General features: G+C 38.1%; 1 protein-coding gene across 1 annotated transcript in view; it reads right to left on the bottom strand.

The window, feature by feature from the left end:
- The window catches only part of UNC80 (unc-80 homolog, NALCN channel complex subunit), a 199,091-nt gene extending 179,603 nt beyond the window's left edge, over positions 1 to 19,488 (bottom strand). The window contains exons 1-7 of the mRNA XM_070737780.1: positions 19,397 to 19,488; positions 16,197 to 16,245; positions 10,741 to 10,897; positions 9,573 to 9,877; positions 7,538 to 7,661; positions 5,737 to 5,810; positions 3,950 to 4,089 (exon numbers count right to left, since the gene is read on the bottom strand). Coding sequence (XP_070593881.1) covers positions 3,950 to 4,089; positions 5,737 to 5,810; positions 7,538 to 7,661; positions 9,573 to 9,877; positions 10,741 to 10,897; positions 16,197 to 16,245; positions 19,397 to 19,488 — 941 coding nt within the window. The remainder of the gene's footprint in view (positions 1 to 3,949; positions 4,090 to 5,736; positions 5,811 to 7,537; positions 7,662 to 9,572; positions 9,878 to 10,740; positions 10,898 to 16,196; positions 16,246 to 19,396) is intronic.
- Between the last annotated feature and the right edge of the window lie 3,010 nt (positions 19,489 to 22,498).

Here is a 22,498-nt window from a genome sequence, read left to right as displayed (position 1 = left end):
ATTTCATAAAGAAAACATAGGTAACATTAAATCTATGAAAATAAGAACTATTGTTATCATTGTACTATTTGGCAATTTAACAGAGTATTCAGTTAATTGAATAGCATGACAAATTCATTTAGTCCTTAGGTTACAATGGCAATTGGGACCAGAATTCCTGTTGCTAAGCAATGTGGTCATACGGTACAATGTCACATGACTACATTACTTAGTTATGGGCAATCACAGCAGTCCTCATTACCATCGTAATCCCAGAACTGTGTGGATTTGTTAAGCCAAAGAGGCAGGAGTCCATACAAGGAGTGTGGTATGTGTATTCAGGCACTATGGGGGTGAGTCTGCAGGCAGGTGTGCATTACAGTACAGGCAGTGCAATGGAATATGAAAACAGCAGCAGGACGGGAACCTAGTGCTGGCTTCCTTAGAAACATAGAAACATAGAAGTCTGACGGCAGAAAAAGACCTCATGGTCCATCTAGTCCTTGTGGAATTTGCTTGCACGAAGCCAGCAGAAAAATTTCAAATGGTACTCATGAACCTGGAGGATGCTATAACTTTTGTAAATGTGAGCCAGTGGCTGAATCACAATCATATGACTGAAAGTATGCTGAAATATGCTCCTTATTCAATACTGTTGCAACTTTGAACAGTCAACGAATAGACTATCAATATACAATGTTTCCTACAAACTATTACATTTCTATTGAAATTTATAAAAATTGGCATTCTACTTATTGCTTGAATTCTTTTAATTCTACAAATACCCTATTTTTTTTTTTAGTATAAGAGACAATTCTCCCCACTAAAAGAGGGTGAAAATTGGGGTGTATCTTATACACCAAATGTAGCCCACCACCAAAATTGGGGCATGCAGAGGCAGCAATTGGCTATGGCATTCCTGGCAGCCTGTGAACAACTGATCATTGGGATGCCAATCCAACCAACAGGCTGTGCTGAAGCTGAAATGGGCTGTTTTCTGTTTGCTGCAAGGAGGCAAATTGTTAGGAGGCAGAGGCAGATTTTTTTTCTTGTTTTCCTCCCCAAAAAAGATTGGTGTGTCTTATAGTCCAAAGTGTCTTATACTTTGAAAAATATGGTAATTATTATTTCAGTGAAACTTTTTTCATGTGTTCTTGTAAACATATTAGATTTTTTATGTGTTCTTATAAATATATTAGCTCAAAGAAAAATTAGCATACATAAATGGATAAAAATGCAACTGGATTACTAGAAGAAATAAATGTTGTAAACATTTATATTACTTCAACATTATTATGTATTAGTTTTACTTATAGGCCACTCCTTCTGGGTTCTGGGCGGTGTACAACATATAAAAAACAATATAAAAACAATATAACACAGTCTAAAAACCATTTTTTAAAAGAAAATTAATATCCTTAGTGGTCAGATCAAGATGGTATATCAACAGCCACCCCAGGTCTTCAGGGCCTTCTGGAAGATCAGTAAGGTGGAGCAACATGGACCTCAGGGGGAGGTGGTTCCAGAGAGCCAGAGCTGCCACAGAGAAGGCCCTCCCCTGGCCCCCGCCAGCCAACACTATCTAGCCAATGGGACATGGAGAAGGCCAACCCTCTGGGACCTTATCGGATGTGTTATATTTACTTAGCAGCATTTCTAGGTAAATATCCTTATGTTATTTCAAAGAGATAGGTAAGATATTAAGAAATTGTATATGACAAGGAAAAATTACTACAATTTATTTATCTGTATTACTGGTAAGCAGTTACATGATGATGACAGTTTTCATCTTCCTGACTTGCAGCTAAATCATTGGCATATATTTTGACTTCCTTCTCTTTATGGGACACAAGAAATCAGGTAACACACCTCTGTTAGTACAAGTAGTGAGATATGTAATTCCTCAGGAATTTTGGAAAAGATCTTGACTTCATTTTAGCAATAGCTCTATTCTGTCTTCTGCATTAAATATAACAAAGTAGGTCTGGAAATCATTTGGTTGGAGTCAGTGCTGTTGGTTTTTTCCTAAATTACTTTTGGTTCTTCTCCTCCCCACTTTTCCACTTCTGTTTCTCTCTCCCCTCCTCTCTTAAAGCAATTTTTAAAATGTAGAATTTTTTTCTACTTAATTTTAATTGCACACTAAGCTCACTGAGTCAGTGATTGCACACTTTCCCTAAAGGCCAGGATGTAATGATTGTTTGAATTTTATCTTCAAGGACAGAAATAATTGTGTAAAAGCTGAATCGGTAAGTAGAGCAAACAACATTTATTCTGTTCCTGCTGGTTGCTAGGCAACACCCTCTCCAGTTCCGTTTGGAGTGATCAATGAGTTCAGCAAATGAAGAGACATTAATGACGCAGGTTAGAGACCCTGCCTGCAGCTTCATTGCCATAGTGACCACCTAGCTCAGTTTCAGAGACTGAATGCCTTGCTCTATTTGAACCTGCATATGTATGTGTGTGTGGGGGGGGGAAGGACCCTGTACATAGGAAATACCAATTTGATTTCCTGTGTTTTTTTTAAATCATTCTGTAAGGCACAACCAGCCTTTTGACTTCCCCCTAGTAAGCTACAGGTGCCACATTTCAACAATTTGATCAATAACATTGTGTGAACTATGGATCCTGGTTGATAAACAGGGTTGGTCACACATTTGTCCTAGCAAATAAGGCATTCACTGGTTAGATCAGGACAGGAAATTAAGTACTTAGATGTGTTTCATTTCAGGCTCTACATGTAAAGAAATCCTCCAGTTCATACAAAACAATTACAGTAATACCTCGTCTTACGAACCTAATTGGTTCCCAGGGGAAGTTCGTAAGGCGAAAAGTTCGTAAGCCGAAACATTGTTTCCCATAGGAAACAATGTAAAATGAATTAATGCGTGCAATGAAAAAAAAGCAAAAAACCGCCGTTGCTCGGCTGTCACCTTTTGAAACAGCCGGGTGCTTCTCAGCGTTCTCCCAATGCCGAACCCGGAAGTTCGGCAAAAGTTCGGGAGAAGCCCTGCCGCCCATCTGTCACCTTTTGAAACAGCCGGGGGGCTTCTCAGCGTCCTCCTCAACCCGAACGCCAAACCCGAACTTCTGGGTTCGGCATTCGGGAGGCCACCGAGAAGTCCCCTGGCTGTTTCAAAAAGTGACAGCCAGGCGGCGGTGCTTCTCGGCGGCCACCCGAACCCAAACTTTTGCCGAACTTCCAGGTTCGGCATTCGGGAGGCTGCCGAGAAGCCCCACCGCCCGGCTGTCACCTTTTGAAACAGCCGGGGGGCTTCACGGTGGCCTCCCGAATGCCGAACCCGGAAGTTCGGGTTTGGCGTTCGGGTTCAGGAGGACGCTGAGAAGCCCCCCGGCTGTTTCAAATGTGACAGCCAGGCGGTGGGGCTTCTTGGCGGCGGCGGCAGGTTTGTAAGATGGAAAATGTTCGTAAGAAGAGGCAAAAAATTTCTGAACCCCGGGTTCGTATCTCAGGTTGTTCGTATGGCGAGGGGTTCGTATCATGAGGTACCACTGTATCTTTCCTTTTTTAAAATAAAATATATATATAAATGAAATGTTTTAAGTTCAGCCTCTGAAGTGTGACAAAGTGTTTTAGGTGTCCAATACTACAATTCCACAATGGCTAGGGGATTGAGGAGCATAAGTATTATTATAGTCCAATACCCCTGTCAGGACACTTGGTTGGATACAGCTGTATTACTGGACTACAGCAATCGCTGCTCAAAATAAAAAAAAATTGCTGTGAAAAACGTGTACTTTAAATATGTTACAATATTAGGGTTTCCAGAGGGACTTTTGGAGAGAAAGATGATATAGAATAAAGGAAAGGAAAGCAGTACAAAATTATCTTGGTGCCTTAACCATTGCACCAAACTGATTCTCTTTAATGGAAGATTTCATAAATTGCCCTCTGCTGAACTAATCGAATTGAAACTGACAAATTTCAACCTTGCAGAAGAATGCCTACCGAGGATAGGAGGTTCCTTTCTCTTGAGAGCCTTGGGGTGAGTTGTTTCCATCAATGGAGTTTCCACGGTGGCAGCCCAGAAAGGCTCGTCTTAGTGGAATGGAGTCTGATTCTGTTGATTCACACACTATCTGCAGGCCAGGAAGAAACAGGGTCAAAATGCAGTTTGTGCAGATGCACCAGGGAATCAATAGTATTGAGCAGAGGTGGGTTCTAACTTACCTTGCCGCAGGTTCGCTTCCTCCCGTGCCACATGGCTGTGCATGGATTGTGCATTGTACAGGGGCATGCACATGCGCAGTGGCGAAAACTCAGCTTCTGTGCATGCACAGAAGCAAACCCCAGCAAAAAATAGGGGGAAAAACCCAGCCAAAAAAAAGATGCCAGCGACCATGGACTGGAATTAACAGAACAATTTCCGTGACATCACCCTGGTTTACTAGCAATTCTATAGAACTGGGTGGAATCGGGAGGAACCCATCTCTGCTCTTGTGTCTACTAAATCAAGCAAGAAAATTACCAGATATTGTCTTGAAAGTTAGGATGGAAGAAGAATTACATTTCCTAGTCTTAGAAATAAATTGAAATTATTTTTAGAACTTGTAGAATGCAAACAAATGGACATGATAAGACATGGAAAGAAAATAATGTGTATGTACCATACATCAAGTCCCAGTTCTCCCTGGGATGATTACATCACACTTATATCACTTCCAACAGCAGGCAAAGGTTCATACCATTTGCTGTATTTTGAATGGTTATAATTATTATATGTCACTTAAAGAACAAAACCATCAAGAGAATGTCATTTTTAAATAAAACATGCAAACACTTATTCATTTTTTGCGCCACAAATACTTAGAGGAAGGTCAGGTATGAAGCTTGCCCCCCTCCCCCCGTCATCCCCTCCACCCTCATAAGATGTTTCCTAATAGTCCAGGTTAGCTTGCTCCTTTTTTCTGGCTGGGTGAGCATGCTTGCAGATCACACAATGGGGTGCAGTCAATCATTCTTTCATCGCTAAATATGCTTATTTTCTAAGAATGCTTGAACTGATGCTTTTGATGGCTACTGTGTTTTGCAGCGTTCCACCTTCCCACTTATTTTTCTGTTTATTTTAATGTCAGATGCAGAGCCTGGAAGCCTCAAAGGAATTGCTGCAGGGACACTGGTGCATAAGAGTGCCAAGTTTCCTACCAGTATGACAGCAAGGTATTCTGTGCTATAAGCCCTTCATCTGCACTCTAAAATAATATAACCTAGATGAAAAATTGCCATCCTAGGTGCAACAAAACACAAATGGTAAAACAAAAATAAAACAAATAATTGCCCTGAAAGCCTTCAGGCACTGATTAAAATGGTTTATGGGCTCTTCAACACCTCAACTTAAAAGACATGAATTGTGTGCAATTTTCCCCAAATCTTCAATTCTTGGTAGCAGGGAGAATTGACTTGCTTAATTTATTTCACATTTCCTGGTGTCCGGAGGTCCTTTAAGGACCAGCCAGGAGCAAAAGATGACTCATGGAGAAAGCCAAGGATGGTCTGTATACACAAGTGACCCCCTTTTTTGGTAGGTTGCTGTTTCAATTTCAATAAATATTTATACTGGGATGTTTTATTGCATTTTCTGTCAATGGTTACAATAGAACTACCATTTTAAATATATACAGTACTTAATCACGAGCTCAAGTGGCAACTTCTGGTTCTGTTTGCTTACCCTGCTCTCACCATTGATTCCTAATACTCCCCCCCAAAAGCCCCCCCAATATAACCTCAGTGATTACCTCTGTATGTTCAGCATCCAAATTGGGTGATTCACATGTATGACTCTGGTTTTTGATTGGAGAACTCCTCTTTGCTGGCAAATTCAACAGTTTGTTAGTACAGAAGCTTCATGAATCAAGCTTTAGCAATTCTGATAGCCGACTATACTTTAACTGACCCACTCTTCTTAATCATATATGAGTAACTAGTTATCCTCTTTAATCAATACAGAACTATATAATGGGGAATTGAGAATTATGGATACTGAATCTAATTGCATCTTATTGTAAAGATTGGGCAGACATTATTGCGGGTGAGATCAGAGTTAAAATTGTAGACTCAGCTCCTTAAAGATCTATAAGAAGTGATTAATGGTACCTAGGATTTTTAGGAGAGAGTTGTTAAATATACGTACTGGGCTTCTTTAGTACTACCATAAAAAAATTGGCTCACTGCATATGACATTTGCTTTTGTTTTTTGTGTGAAGCTTGGAAACAACTTTATTTTGATAATAAGTTACATTGTACTATTAATACTGTACTTAAGATGCTGGGACATAATCTTTGACAGTGGCTGATAGCTTCCTGATATTTCCCATTTTTTGATCCTTCATTATAGGTAGATTCCTGCTGGTTCAAAACGGTTTTATAGAACCAGTAGTAACTTGGCGGCCTGGGTTGCTAGAAATGACAGCAACTCAGGCTGGCCACTTCCCTGAATCCTCTCTCTCAGCAGCACCATAGGTGCCACCATTTTTTTTGCTTCAGCACACATGCAGAAGCTGTTTTTTAGCACTGCGCATATGCAGCAGCTGTTTTTAGCACTACACATGCATGTGCATCCACACAGCACATCAGGAAATGAACTGGCAGTGAGGTAAGCCAGAACCTACACATGTCCTTCATATATTTGTCTACCATTGGGCTACATAAAATGGCTACTTTGGATGGAAGATTCTACAGTATGTAACTTGTGGTCCTCAACTTGCCCCGTATCCTTTAAGTTCACCTGCTATCTACTTATTCATGCAGTGGATTTGAAGAAAAACCCATTACTTATGTGAAATGCAGCCCCCTGATCTGATTCATTTTCAACATTAATTAGCTAACCAAGACAGTATTTATGGTCTCCTATATTTCTGGAAGTTCATGGAGTAACCAGGCCAGAAAGCTCCATGTTACTGCTATAATCAATGAATTATAAAATACAGTTACTCCACTACCATTAAGTCAAATGAATTCATATACAGTATTTCAGTCTGCCAAGATTCTCAACAAAGCTATACTCATGCCATCAGTACGAGTACATAAAGAATGTGAAACATGCCCCCTGTCAAATTCTATGAATGGGAACGTGTCAAATAATTTAGTACTTGTCTTATATAATCCTCAGAATGTGACTCGTTAGATTTTAAAGGGCACCTTGATTTTAAAATCCCACAAATGTATCCTCTAGTTGCAATCTATCTCTATCATCAGACTAATTAAAAAAAACACAAGCAGACAGTTTTCTCAAAAAACGTTCCTTCTTTCTTTTTACCAGGAAAACATATATTAAAAATGGAGAAGCAGAAAAGCTTGACTCTTAGTGCTAGGAATTCTGTTTGTAAAAACAATGCAGGCAATAGAAAGTCTCTCGTCACTGTCATCCTTTTTTTAAAAAAGCATGCAGATAATATTGTAAACCTATACTGATCCAACAGTCTTAATAACTTTAGTATGCATATAGATGGAAAAGGATTTGTTTTAGCGTGCGATCATGTATACCTGTACACGCATATTCACATGCACATGCACACAAACACATACAAACACACAAACCTGTGATTATATTCCTGATGGGTTTAACAAGTGCAGTAAAGGCAGTGACTTCTGGCTGTCTATGTTCCCACATTGGCTGCCAAATGACAAGACCACTGGCAAGACGGAAGGTCAGATCAGATTCCTAAAAATAAGAATACAGCGAATTGTTGAATTATTCTAAGGAAAAATGATATATGTGTAGAACGTTCCATTTTTATAGCTGATTATTTTTTTAAAACAAAAATGCTATTCAGGGTTCCAAATTAACCCAATCAGATAGGGCACTAATCTGACTTTACCAAAATCCAGGTTAGCTAGTCTTTTAATTAGATAATCTAATTAAAAATTACTGTAATTATTTAAAATATAAGCAAAAATTAAACATTAAGATGAAGCAAGATTACTCCACCATCTCTCCCTCCTCTACTTTAGTTACATTGTCTTTTCAGTACAGGCAATATATCCCCTGGAAGGCAATACTGTACTTTTTTTATTAAAAACAAAAGGAGGTGTACAACCAAAATTATCACTGGAGTTAATTGGTATTCATCTTAGTCTTTTTTGCTCTTTCTAATCTCCTATACAGCTACAATGAAGGGGAAGAAACCAAAACAATAGCAGAGATAAATAGTGATAAAAGACCCACTTTGGTGAACTTCTTTAGGACTCAAAAAAGACAGAGAAGTTTAGAAGTCTTTATATTAGCCTCAGTGTGTTTGGAACTAAAACAAATTACATAAGGGGTACGGTAATTGCTGGATAAATTAATTGCATGTGGGAGTTTATGGAAATCCTGGCACTGCTAATTGTGTCATGTGAACATGGTCATGTTGCATAGCCTTCACTCTTCAAACCAGAAACAGAAAATATGATCAAAAGTGCTAAGGGTATTTTGTCACTTTAGATACCTCAGCTATGACTAAGTCTCACTAAGAAATACAGACAATAATTCATGGCTTTTTTCATAATCCTCAGTGTGCTTTGAAGGCTAGTGTTTAAGCTTTCCAATCTCCAGATGAATAGCACAAATGAGCCCAAGGAGAAGTAAACAGGGTTTTGTACAAAGATGATGACTAGTTTGGAAAGTAAGGAAGGAGCAACAGAAGTCATGGCTCAGTTATAGAGATAATGCAAGAATATCAAGATGCTATTTGTGAAAAACCGGCTCATATGTCCAGTAATATTACCATATTTTTGTCCTAAAGGTGCTTTTGCAAGACACTTTCTTCTTCTTCTTTTTGAAGATGTTTTACTTTTTATTCAAGAAGCTTCTCCAGTTCTGACTGGATGGTGGGGAATGGAAGGATTTATATTCCCTGCAGACAGCTGGTCATTTGCATCCTTTTAGAGAGATGTTGAGGTCACTTGGAGGTTTGTCAGTGTCCTCAGGGTCACAAATGGGTGTGGCACCTTCTTGGAACTGCTGAAAGGACTGTGTTGTGGAACTGTGTTTTCTGCAGGATGTTTCCTGCCCTGTGTCCGTTCACTATGATTTCAGCTTGAGAAGGAGACAACACAGACTCATCCCCAACAACCTGTGCCTGTGTTCACAGTGACACATGTGTTCACAGGCTGTTGGGGATGCGTTTGTGTTGTCTCCTTCTCAAGCTGAAGTCACAGTGAAGGGACACAGGACAGAAAACATCCTGAAAAAAAACACAGTTCTTTTCCATAGTTTCAAGAAGCTGCCACACCCATTTGCACTACTCAGGTGGCACAAGCAAACTTCTACATGGCTTCAATGACTCTCTAAAATATACCACCTTTTTCTAAAGATATTCTATTTATAGCAGACAGAAACTCTGGGGAAAACTAAAGGGGGGGGAATCTTGCAATTACTTCACACTACCCATGTATACATCAAATAAATTAATTAATTCCCTAATAAATGCAACATAAAAGGAGAGATGATAGTAGAAAAAAATCAAACTAAGAGTGTCTTGCATTCCACCTACTACATCCATCAAACACCAGATGTACTAAGTAATAATTACTTATGATAACCAAATATTCCATCCCCTTTACAGTCCTTACAGCCACTTTAGGCACTTACTTTAATCCTATGAACCAGAGGAGCAAACAAGAACACAAAAAGCTCAACAGTGGCCATTGAATTCTGAAAGAACTTCCTTCTGCTGTTCTCTTCTTCTTCATTGGTACTGTCACATCTTGATTGCCCTGGAGATCCTTGGTTTTCAATCTGGTGGATAAAGGCACTGCTGCTTCCTCTCCAGCTTGACCCTCTGTCTCCTGATCCTCCAAAGTGGTCATGGCTGCAGTCTTGAGGTGCTTCTAGCAACATCCAATGTAGAGTGTGAAGGAGTTTTGTCTCAGCAACACCAAGTTTATCCTGATGTCCTAGATGAAAAAAGATTGTGAGTGATTAAATCATGCAGTTTGAAAAGAAGCTCTGCTCAACTTGTTTACCAAGCACATGCTACTGTATATACTGTAACCAGCAGTCAACTAAATGAATCTCCTTATTTGTTGACCATGTTGATCATATAAAAAGACACTGTACTTGGCTACTACATTTTATGCCAACAGGGCAATACATGAACCATTCTACTTTAAATCGTTCCTAAAGCTATCTCTAAAACATAGACACCTCAATTTTTCTATGCTCTAATAAACCCAGTTAATATTTCTGAAGGTATCATCTAAACAACATTTCTTGGATTTTATCTTGTATTTACATTGTACAGTACTGTATTGCTGGATGGATAAGACATGTGTTTTCCTATTGAAAACACATTTTTAATTATATTTTAATCTTTGCTGTGAAAATATAAGCAGGCTTCCTGAGGACTTTTACTGCTGATAATATTTTTACTGTTATCACTAGTGTTTACTGTTTTAAAATCCAGCTGTCTTTCTATCACATTTTTGTGATTGACTGCATCATTCAATGATCCCCAAGCAGCTCCCCGTGACAAGGCTCTCCATTATCAAACCCTTTAAGACACCATTCTTCTTCTTCTTTCATCACTGCAGTTCCTTTTCTATACAACAATCAGTTAATCTTGCCCTCACAGTTTACTGTGACATAATTTGCACAAAAGCAAATGTGCATGAAATCACACCCTCCCTCCCTTTTTCTAATGGAACTGAAATGCAAGTCATAGAACTTTAAAACATTATTTATTCCATTTTAATAATAATTGATAAGATACAGTAATGTCTAACCACGGTTGTTTTTAAAATCTCAGATGTGCACTGACCTAACTTGTTCCGGTTGGAAAGCAGAGTCGCTGTGCAGTGAAGGACATGTGGTAAGGCAGCTTGAACCAATTCCCAGCGTGAAATGCTCTGGATGGCTTCAGAAAGAGCTGGTGAAAGACCATGCAGCTTGTTTTCAACCAAAACTCTTTCAAAGGACTAACAATGAAATGAAAGGACAAAAATTGTTTACTATATTCTCTTTTTTTATGCACTTTGCTGCTTTCAGTCAAACATAAACTTACCAAAAGAATCTACTAAGGCAGATGTTGCATGTGACTTTTTGCCCTACTGTTTCTTGTAGCAAATATCAGCAAAGAATACACTGAATGCATTTATCTTTTATTATTTATTTATTTATTTATTTATTTATTTAATTTTATTTTTATGCTGCCCTTCTCCTTAGACTCATGGCCAGTGTTCCCTCTAATTTTTTTGGGGGGGTGGGCGGAAAAGTATAGTGTCTGAGCGGCAGTCCCTTTGGGACTGGGCGGCACAGAAATAATAAATAAATAAATAAATAAATAATCGATCAAACAAACAAACAAACAAACAAATAAATAAAAAACCCACCCTATTTTGCCTCAGAGAATTTCAAAATAAAATACTGCACTGTGTGTCTATAACAGTGAGCTCATAATAGGGCAACTCTATCAATATCAAAATGCCACTTAAATAGTTGAGCTAGTTTCAAACTAGATTTTGATTTTCTTTCGCTCTTCCTTACTCCCATTCTTTTTCTTTCTCTTTTCCTTCCTCTCTTTTTTCTATCTGTTTCTCTCTCTTCCTCTCTTCCTCTCTCTCTCCTTCCCTCTCACTCTTTCCCTCTCGGCTTCTGGGCAGGTTTGGAAAACTCTGAGTTGATGATGATTTTTAAGTGAGCGATTGCTCACTGCTCAGCTTAGAGGGAACTATGCTCATGGCGGCTTACAACATGTTAGCAATAGCATTTTTTAAGAGAGCCAGTATATTGCCCCCACAATCCGGGTCCTCATTTTACCCACCTCGGAAGGATGGAAGGCTGAGTCAAACTTGAGCCGGTGATAAGATCTGAACCGCTGACCTACAGATCTAAAGTCAGCTTCAGGGGCCTGCAATACAGTACTCTACCTGCTGCGCCATCCCGGCTCATTTTAAATTTCATGTAGATGTATCAGAGAACTGGTTGGTTCAGGGCTTTTGGAGCAGGGGTCTATATGTTAAATGGTACATATGTTTATTATCCATGGTTGAGTGCTTATCTTATAATCACAGCAATTACAATTGTTCAATTTTTGTCTTATGCTAGCACTCAAGAATTTATTGTTCAGTCAAAGATATTTCTAAAGGATAAGAAAAGGATTTCTAAAGGATACTAAACAGGAAAAAAAAATTAATGCTGGCATTGCTACCCTGATAGACACAAATTAATCTGGTGCTCTTTCCCCTTCAAATGAACTGATAATCCTAAAGATTCACATGTTGTTCCATACACAAATATGTAGCTTGGGTCATTTCCCCCAATAAATCAGAATAACAGAAGAGTTATTGGAAGGGAGCTTGGAGATCTTCTAGTCCAACCCCTTGCTCAAGCTGGAGACCTCATACCAGTGATGATGAACCTTTTGTCCCCTCGGGTGCCAAAAGAGCATGTACACACGCTATCACGCACAGGCGAGTGCCCACACCCATAATTCAAACCTTGGGGAAGGCTAAAACAGCTTTTCCCGCCCCCGGAGGGCTTTGGAGGCTAGAAATGATCTGCTTCCTAACTTCTGGTGGACCCAGTAGGCTCATGTTTCACCCTCCCTAGGCTCCAAAGGCTTCCCTGGAGTCAGAGGAGGGTAAAAACGACCTACTCCATCCCTCTGGAGGCTCTCTGAAAGCCAAAAATGCCCTCCCAGTGCCTCTGTGCAAGCCAAAAACCAGCTGACTGGCACACACATGCACATTTGTGCTGAGCTAGGGCAACAGCTTGCATGCCAACAGATATGGCTCCATATGCCACCTGTGGCACCCGGGCCATAGGTTCGTCATCACTGCCCAATACCATTTTAGACTTTTTAAAAAAGCCTCAGTGATGGAGCAATCACAAAATCTGAAAGCAAGTCATTTCATTAAAAGATATAATGTTTTTAAACAAAGAAACAATCAAACAAATCTCTTTGTACTCCCTCAGATAGAACTTTTAGCAAGAAGTATATTCAAAGTCTTTGACATAGTGATGCTTTTTTGAGGGGTAAGTCTCTAATCAAGTCTACATTCTAGCATTGGGCAAATTTTCTGTAGAGAATCACAGAGAATGAATGAACAAAGTGGTTAGAAAAACATGACTTAAGGCTGAGAAAATGTGAGAATATTAGAAAGAAACATAATTTGGTTTTGTCGCAATTCTCTCTAGTATAAGAAGGAGGAAAAGGAATACACAATTGGGTTTTTCAAGATTTTATTATTATAGCCTTTACCAATAAAGTAGAGTTTTAGTACTTCTCATGAAGTTGACTTGGCCTATCTCAAAGGGAACACAATTTGAGAACAACTAGAAATGTTTTATGTCTCACCCAAACATAGCATGTCTCTGCTATTCATCAAAGTAGCCCCTCCCTTTAAAGAATATGCTGGTTTAAAATTCATCTTATTTTAATAAATTAACTTGTTTTTCAGGCTACAAAGACCTGTTAAATATCTGTTCTGAAACAGATCTGATCAGATACCTCAGACCACTCAATCTTAACAAGTAGGAATAAAAACCAATTTTCTCTGCCTCCTACTCCTTAGGTTTCTATAATTGCAGAGGAGTTTTGTTGAATTCTTGCTGAAGTTTCCTCTAGTGAGATCTTTACTTAAAACTCTATGGACACTGGCTTGTTAAAATTTTACCAGATGTGGAATCCTGGCTTCTTACACAGAAATTTTTCTTTTTAATTGGAAGATTTGCTCTGTCCTCCTTCCCTTAGTACCCAGCCCTAATTCTCTTGTCAATTGGCTAGGCATTGCCTTCACATCTCCTCCTCCATAACTCTTTTCAATTATTACCTGAAACTCTCTCCCATTTTACTGGGATAAAGAGACCCAAGAAGCCTTCAAATTACTCCCAGACCTTTTGTTCTTGGCTAAATTATGTTAGATGAATTGTAATTTAGTAAGTCGCAGGGGGGCCTTGATATAGCATATACAGTATACAGAAATATCCAAAAGCTAAATAAACACAAAGAAAGTGTGTTACTAGATTGTTCAAAGAACAATAATATAAGAAACCACCAAAATCTTAAGAGGAAGATGTTTATATGATTTTTTGCTTTTTAAAATAATCAACAAAAACCCAGTATCAATTTTGCCTGGCTTGACTTACAATTTACATATTATTCTGAGAGTATGTATACCAATGATAAATTCCTTGTGTGTCCAATCAAACCTGGCGAATAAAGAATTCTATTCTATTCTATTCTATTCTGAACTTTGCAAATTTTTCACAATATATCATATATATATATATTTTTCTACTCCTATATATTCAAACCCAATTTAGCCCAAATATATGTTTATTTTTATGAAATTATCTACAGCTTTTACTAGTGTATGATAAATAGTTTTGAGAACTTGGAAAAAGAGACAATATGAGGAGCAAAATAATGATAATAATTCAAAATCAAGATAATCAAAATAATCTATTTATTCTTTTAGAGGCTACTGATTAAATGAAAAAAATCAAATGAATGTTTGAAAGAGATGGATCATATTTTAAAGGAAGCATTTGCATACAGTATAAGCCAGTTAATACATTAAATTGGCTTCAAGAATGAGTGCATTCAATAGCAAGATTTCATTGTAGAACTCACACTAAGCAAATGGTTTAAAATGTTTTTAATACTGTTTTTTATTATTGTAAAATACCTAGAGTCCTTCAGGAATGGGCAGCATACAAATTTAATACATAAATAGTAAATAAATTAATTATAAAAATATGAAGAATACAGCTAATTTCTTCTCCATTACAATCCACTCTGTAGCCCATATTATTCTATTTCAATCCTATTGAATCCTGTTCAATTCTATTTTCAATCTTGTAAAATCTTAAACATAATCTTGCCTTGTTGGAGAGTATATGTAGTTCATTATATATTATTTCCAATCCTTTGTAAAAGAAAGTTAACTCTTGATAAAATATTCATTTTGATAGCAAATTTAATTTTACTATGTTTTTGAATTGCTAGTTTAACTTCTGAAATTTTATTTTCTCAATATATTTTCATTGCCAATGATGCTATTATTAGAAAGAAACAATGAAGGAGATGAGGTATCTTTAGTTTGTCCCCTTTGGCTTGTCCTAATAAAATCATATTTTTTTAAAAACAAATATTTAATAAAAATATTTATAATGTCTTAGCCTTTTAATTAAAATGCTTTGTAGTTATTGAAAAAGTTAGAGCCACAACTCATCTTTTTCAAAACTTCAAACATAAAAGACATTTCTAGATTGTAAAACCCTTTTTCTTTCTCCAAAAAAAAAACAAAAAACACCATACCTTTGTTTGATTGTTTGGATTTATGTTGTCAATAATATTCAATATACAGTGGTACCTCTACTTAAGAACTTAATTCGTTCCGTGACTAGGTTCTTAAGTAGAAACGTTCTTAAGTAGAAGCAATTTTCCCCATAGGAATCAATGTAAAAGCAAATAATGTGTGCAAACCTATTAGGAAAGAAATAAAAGCTCGGAATTTGGGTGGGAGGCGGAGGAAGAAGAGGAGGAGGACAGTTGCTGCTGAAGGAAGAAGGTGAGGTGAGGGAATAAAAACAAAAAACAAAAAAATCAAAAATCCAAGGTTTAAAAAGAAAAAGAGGGACTCTGAGGCAGCACCCAGAGAAAGGAAAACGCTCACTCTGGGCAGCCCAGAGCGAAGGGAGCCTTTCTTTTCTCTGGTTTATTCCCTCTCCAAGTGCCTAGAGAAAGGAAAATGCTTTGTTCTCTCTAGACTGCCAAAGCCTCCTTAAGTGCCACCGAAAGGCTCCTCTGGCAGCCCAGAAAAGCCCGAGATGGCTGGGATTAAAAGGGAAATGGCAGGAAACTGGCCAGGTCTACGTGCCGCTCTCAATTTTTTCTGGGCTCAGGTTCTTAAGTAGAAAATGGTTCTTAAGTAGAGGGAAAAAAATCTTGAACACCTGGTTCTTATCTATAAAAGTTCTTAAGTAGAGGCGTTCTTAAGTAGAGGTACCACTGTATGTCTAATGTTGTCTCTCCTAAACTTCTTTGGGACAAATCCAATCTGACCAGCTTTATTATATATGGATTCTTCCTGCAAGTATCACTGTGAAAAACGTAATATTTACATTTAGTAAAAAGTACATTTAAAGAAGAAAACATTTAGCTATTAATAGTGAAATGAGTAGTATGTTTGAACGTAGCTTCCTGAGTTTTATGTTAGAAGCAAGCAATTCATGCACATCAGTAAATCAAAAACATTAAAAATCACATACCACACAAGAAGCTTCATATTGCTTTCCCAGTTTGGGTCTCAAAAATGCACTGGAAAAAAAGACAGGATTTTATGTATAGTATACAATTAAATATTTTGATTCATTGGCACAATGGTTAGTTTATATAAATGTATATGAGTGTTTTAATCAATAGATGACCAGTTAGAAATATATAATGTCCTTTCAAAATAGCAATAACAATAACATTCAGGGTTATATACCACCCACTTTTTACAGCACTCTCTAAGTAGTTTACAGAGTCAGCATGATGCTCCCAATAATCTAGGTCCTCATTTTACTCACCTCAGAAGGATAGAAGCCTGAGTCAACCTTGAGCCTGTCAGGATTGAACTCCAGGCTGTGGGCAGAATTAGCCAGCAATACTGCTTTCTAATCACTCTCCAACCAGGGCTCTTGAAATCCCATGCTATAAAGCTAGTAAGTATCTCTATGTGGCTGCTATGGACAACATTTTCCAAGATACAATTCTTATAACAAGCAAATATACACTATAAGTGCAGAACCTGATATGTGAGCTCCAGAACCCATTTTGAATAAAGTTTAGGATCTTGGAAAGGGGAAAGTTAGATGCTAAATAGATGGCTTAACTATAGCAGAGGGTTTCATTTTATCATTTTAAAATCCTCCGGCACCCAGCCAAAACAAAGCCAATATTTTAGATAGAGGGATTGAACAGTTTAAAATATTTATACCTATTTAGGCTTGTTAACCACTTCCCCCAAAGGCTAAATAGTTATATTATAATCAGTCCAAATTATAATGACATCATTAGTTATATCTCCCTGTGCCATTGAAAGTGAAAAGCATTTTTTCTTCTTCTGTACCTACCAAAAGGAAGTTACATACCCCTGCCCTATCCTGTTTTTTATACATGGTATAGATATGGGATGGGATTGCAGCTAAAGAAAACAAAAATCCTATTCAGGAACAGGTATTATTGGAATCACTGAATTCTCCAAGTTCTAGATGAGCAGGAACTAGTAGCATTAACAGATCTGCAACAAGTGATGTGATTGGACAGTAGAGTCTGTAGACACAGTGGAGATATTGAGCATGTGTTCTGCATGTTCAAGTAAGCTGATTGGCATAAGATGGTGCTTGCCCATTCCCAAAATGGTTGTAATGACAAATGTGGCCAGCCACATATATGTCACGGCAAATTGATAAGGTTGTTCATTGTCAGGATCCCAAGATGCTCAGTGCTAGTTCTAAGTTTGCATTTTTAATTTTTTTTTTTTTCTGCAGCCACTTAACATTTTTAATAATTAGGAAAGGACTGCAAGAGGCCTCAAAAATGTCAGCAGCAGGAAGTGAATAACCATCTAGCTGTCTATCTAAGATGTTTATCATATGCCTTTAAAAAAAAGAATTACCTGAATTGAGTTAATTTGTGTAATACTTACTTTTCATCAAATAATGTAGCATCCCACCAACATTGGAAAATGATGATGAACATCTAAATCAAGTCTGATGGAGGGAAGGGAATGATAAACCTAGATGGTACCAAAAGTATGAATTTGTCCATCCTCCATCCCTACTAATCAGGAAAAGGGTCCACAGACCAGTTCGAAAAGGTGTAGTCTGTAATTATGAATGAAGTGAGCCATGCTATTTTTAATTCAACCTTATTATCTTCTATGATATATACCATAACTAATCTTATCTTACTGAAGTAATTGTCAGCCAGAATGAGCTGAACATTCTGTTGTGAAGTATCAAGTATCAAGTGCTTGTTATATAATGAGTTTTACCAATGAAATCCTTTAAATTGTGCATACATCATCATCATCATCATCATCATCATCATAAATTAGGTGAATTAAATAAACATTTTATTGAGCTGTATTTATGTCAGCTGGAAGACACTAGGAAATTGCATCTCTAAGAAATGTTAGAATTACCTGTTGTGATTCATTCTTGCCATTTTTAATGTTTTATTATAGGTAAATATAGTTTTTTAATGAGTTGGAGATGAGTTTCTATAGGATGTTAATATTCAATTGTACCTGAAAAGAAGGGGTGTTCTTAGATAGCCAATGCATATATACAGACAGTTAAAACTAGTACAAAAAGATGATTTATTCTTTTGCTGAACCATTTTAGTAATGGCTACTGTATGACTTTTCTCAATCCTCGTGAAGCTGCAATTCCAAGCACACTCAATTGAGGAGTAAGGGGGGAGGGGGGAAGTTATTCCTGGGACTTGAGATGATTTTCCAAAGGTCAGATACAGTTTCCCCAATTGCATCATCTTGCACGATGCTGGCAGTTGACTCCAGTTACAAAATGGATTTTCTGATGTTTCTTTGGATGGATAGCACAACATCCCCTGACACCTGCTGCAGCCCTGACTTATTAGAGGTCACTAAGGAAGTGGTTTTCAATTTTTTAATTTTTTTATTGTTTCTCCATTTTAAACATCATGATATTGTAACACAGATCCACACCCATTTTCATACACTATTATTTTTGTTAATTTGCAATATTTCCTATATTTATAAAGTCTTCTATCTTCATCTTCATCTCATATTATCTCACAGTCTTTCCTTTTTTTCCTAATCCAATCATACCATTTAGTCCATATATTTCATAGTATTGAGAGTTATTTTGTCCTTTGAGGAAGTGGTTTTTATGGCATGCAGTGCTGGCACTTGGCCAGCAGAGACATCAGGCTGCAGGCTGAAGAAAAGGAGAGAACATGGGTGTATCTTAACTGTTAAAACCTGACTCTGTTGACAGGCCCAGGGCTGTTGAGCAACACTATCCAGCTCTGACCAAGAAGATACGACTGATTTATTTTTAGGGATTTTAATTGTTTTCTTTTGTTTTTACTTGTTGTACGCCATCCAGAGTCCGGAAGGAGTTGGGCAGTTTATAAATCTAATTAAATTAAATTAAATTAAATTAAATTAAATTAATCTTAACTCAGCCCCCTAATAGAGACTACCGGTAGAGGGCGGCAGAGAACCCGAGGTTTCCTTATCTCTGCTGCTATCTAGTGACTGCCCCCCTTAAGCAGAGCGGATTATTTAAAGAAAAGGTAGCTTCTCGTTGCCCTGACTTCGGTCTCTTGGAATCCAGAACCTACAGGCGGGTGAAGAGCACGCAATTCTCCTTTGAAATCCCAGCCCTTGAATCCCAGCGAGGTTTAGCCGGCAGCGCCCCCTATTCTCCCTTACCTGGTTTGCCTCCACAGGAAGGTCTGGATAGGCAGCGGAACCCCTCGGCCGCTCTCCTGGTCCTGGCCTTCGGAGCTTTTTCTCTTCACCATGGTGCTGGTTCCTGTGCCGCAACAGCTGTTTTAGCCCATGTCGCCGCTCCGCCACAGCAGCCCTCTCTGCCTCCGGCTCCGCTGGTGCAAAATGGCTGCAAAAACAGCGGCCGCAGCCAAGCGGGGAGAAATCAGCGCAGCTTGCGGGGAGGCGGCGGCGGTGGCGGCAGCCAAGGACGACAGGATACTCGCCTCCCGCCCCGCATGATTCCCTTCTTTCAGAACCTCCTTCTGTGGACAGCAACCAGCGCGAAGGGACCTGCGCGTGATGTGTCAAGGGGATACCAACGCGGGGGTGGGGGGGAGCGACAACGGAGAGGAGCGGCGCCACCAACGGATAGCAAACTCCCCGATCGGAAGTGGAAAGTTTGGGGAGCAGCAAGGGCTTCTCGAATTCCCATCCTTCACAACCATAAACGCTCGTTCGTTCGTTCGTTCATTCATTCCTTAGAATGGTTTATGCAGTAATATTTCCACTCGAGGGGGGCTTAATTTACAGTAACAACTAACTTGCTGGTAGAGTCATATAAATCTATATTTCTGGAAGGGGAAAGACAAAGAAAGTAAATGCTGAAAAAACTCCTCCTTAATCAAAAGGATCTGTCGAAATTGAAGCAAAGCAGGACCACAATCACAGGAACAGATCTAGGAAGCAACATTCCTCTTCCTACCATGAATTGAATAGAGATTGTCTAGAAACATACAAAAATATATGTTATACAAATGGTTGTATGGTATATGCGATAATGTATGTGTGAATATGGAGTTAACAAAAATAAAAATAAAAAACTTTTTTTAAAACAAACAAACCCCTTTTTCTATTTTATTCCACAGCAATCTTGTGAAATCGGATAGCTGCTCATTTAGAGAGCATTAGTATTGTTTGCAGTGACTGGCAGCAGCTCTCCAGGACTCAGATAAGAATGTTTTTCCAGTCTCTCTCTCCCTTTGTCCTGCCCCCATAATATGACATCATTTTTTCAAATTATTTTCTGTGGACTCCAGATATCCACTTTGGGATTCTATGAGAGACAACCAACCAATAAAGAAATAAACAAATGTGTTTTCACTCAAACATAATTTAAATTTCTATCATTTGAGTGTTATCTCTTGATTAGGGATTTAGAAGGTTTTTTTTTTTCAAACACACAAACAAACAGGTGCCAATAGAAGAGAATATTTGTGGCTCAGGGTTCAACTGTGGGGTTCTTGGGTGATCTCTGAGCATAGTGCTCTTGTTGCACACATTTCATTACTAAACTAGGTAACATCAGCAGTGCACTGAGGATGTTACTTAGTTTGGTAAGGAAATGTCTGCAACAAGAGCACTAAGCTCAGAGTTCACCAAAGACTCCACAAATAGGTTCTGCAAAACCAGTTTTGGCTGAAAAAGTTCAATACCTCCAGGTCTAGGTTATAGGATCCTAAAATATGGAATCCGGAAATATCAGCATAAGTCGCAGCACAATCTCTTGGCATCTATCAACTTTCTTCCACAACATATCAATATATTATTTTTAAACAAATGTATTCTTATTCTGGTGGGCTGCATAGTCAGCCACACAGTTAGATTGTGTTTGGCATTTTTATCCACCCATCAAGTTCTTTCCAAGGACCTGGGATAGGCAGCTACTCTTTGAAGGTATAGTTGCAGGTATAGTTGCAGGTTTAAGCTGTTCCAAGTTAAGCCATCCTTTGCAATTAACTCATGGTGAATTTGTCAGTGCTGATGGTGTTCAAGCCATGTTGCAGTTATTTCATATCATACCCAAGGCATCTCTTACTATTCGTACTACTTTTGCTTGCTTTTGCCATAGTAGGTTTTTGTATTTTGTTATCTTCTCCAGTTCTTTCTCATCTATTCTGCTATTTCCAGGTACTGCCTTGTCTTTCTTATAGACAATTCTTAAGTCTGGGATGTTATGTGGCAGGCACCTGTCTTTTTGAATTCTAAAGTCCCCGAACAATTTAGTTTCTTCATTTTCTATGACTTTCTCTATTTTATGATCTCACCAGTTCTTGCTTGTAGGCAAATGATATTTCTTGCAAATCTTCCAATGCACCATTGTTGCTAACAATGAAGTTAACAGCTTGAAGTTAATTTGTTGAAGGAGAAGGGGTGGAGTTAAAAGAGAATTCAGCCTAGAATCCCTAAAATGGACTTAATAGAGTTTCTAGATTGATCTGTCTTTTAACTCTGTCACTTCTTCTCCCATATTTGTAGTGATCTTCTCCATCAAGACTCTTGATGCTAGGAAATCTTGATTCTTTCAGTTCTCATTATTTCCCCCCTATTATAAGAGTGATACATTTGTCCAGTCTAAACTCCATTTCAATCTTGGCTATTTAAAAGGATAATGTTGAGCAATAATCCAATTTCTGATTGTGTTTTTCCATACAGCTTCAGATCATTCATGAAAATGAGCTTAATAGTTTGTCAGATTTTTGATGTTTAATAGCTATAACCTGACTTGTTCAGCAGTGTTGACAGAGCAACCAATGCAATGAAAAATAGTAGTGATAGTGAATCTACTTGAAAGATTCCTATCTTCATATGAACATCTTCCAATCTATCACCATTGATCAACAACTGTGTCTTCCACTGTGCCTTTGATCTTTGCACAAAGCTTCTGATGTTTCTACTGACTCTTGTTATTTCTAAGCACTTTATTATCCATTTACTTGACAGAGAGTCAAATGCCTTATTATAATCAATGGATTGTTAATGGATTGATAAAGATATTTCTGAGTCAAATGAAATTAGAGATTCTGCCTATAGAACCTGCTGATCTTGGCTGTACCTATGTTTTGTGCTTTATTATTTCCAATGGAACAATCAGCCTTCCTTCTATGTGATATTTCTGGATCAGGAATTGTTTGGATTTCTTGCTTCTTAGTTTCTTTGCTTTCATTGTGTTCTGGCTTACTTTCATCTGATCTTAGCATTGTGATCTTATTTCCCAGCCTGATTTTTCATTGTGGTTTGGCTTTTTTTTTCTTGTTTATTTTG

Source organism: Erythrolamprus reginae, chromosome 1, assembly GCF_031021105.1.
Source record: "Erythrolamprus reginae isolate rEryReg1 chromosome 1, rEryReg1.hap1, whole genome shotgun sequence".
Taxonomy (NCBI): domain Eukaryota; kingdom Metazoa; phylum Chordata; class Lepidosauria; order Squamata; family Dipsadidae; genus Erythrolamprus; species Erythrolamprus reginae.
The sequence above is the reverse complement of the archived record's forward strand: the minus strand, read 5'-3'. Positions and strand labels throughout refer to the sequence as shown.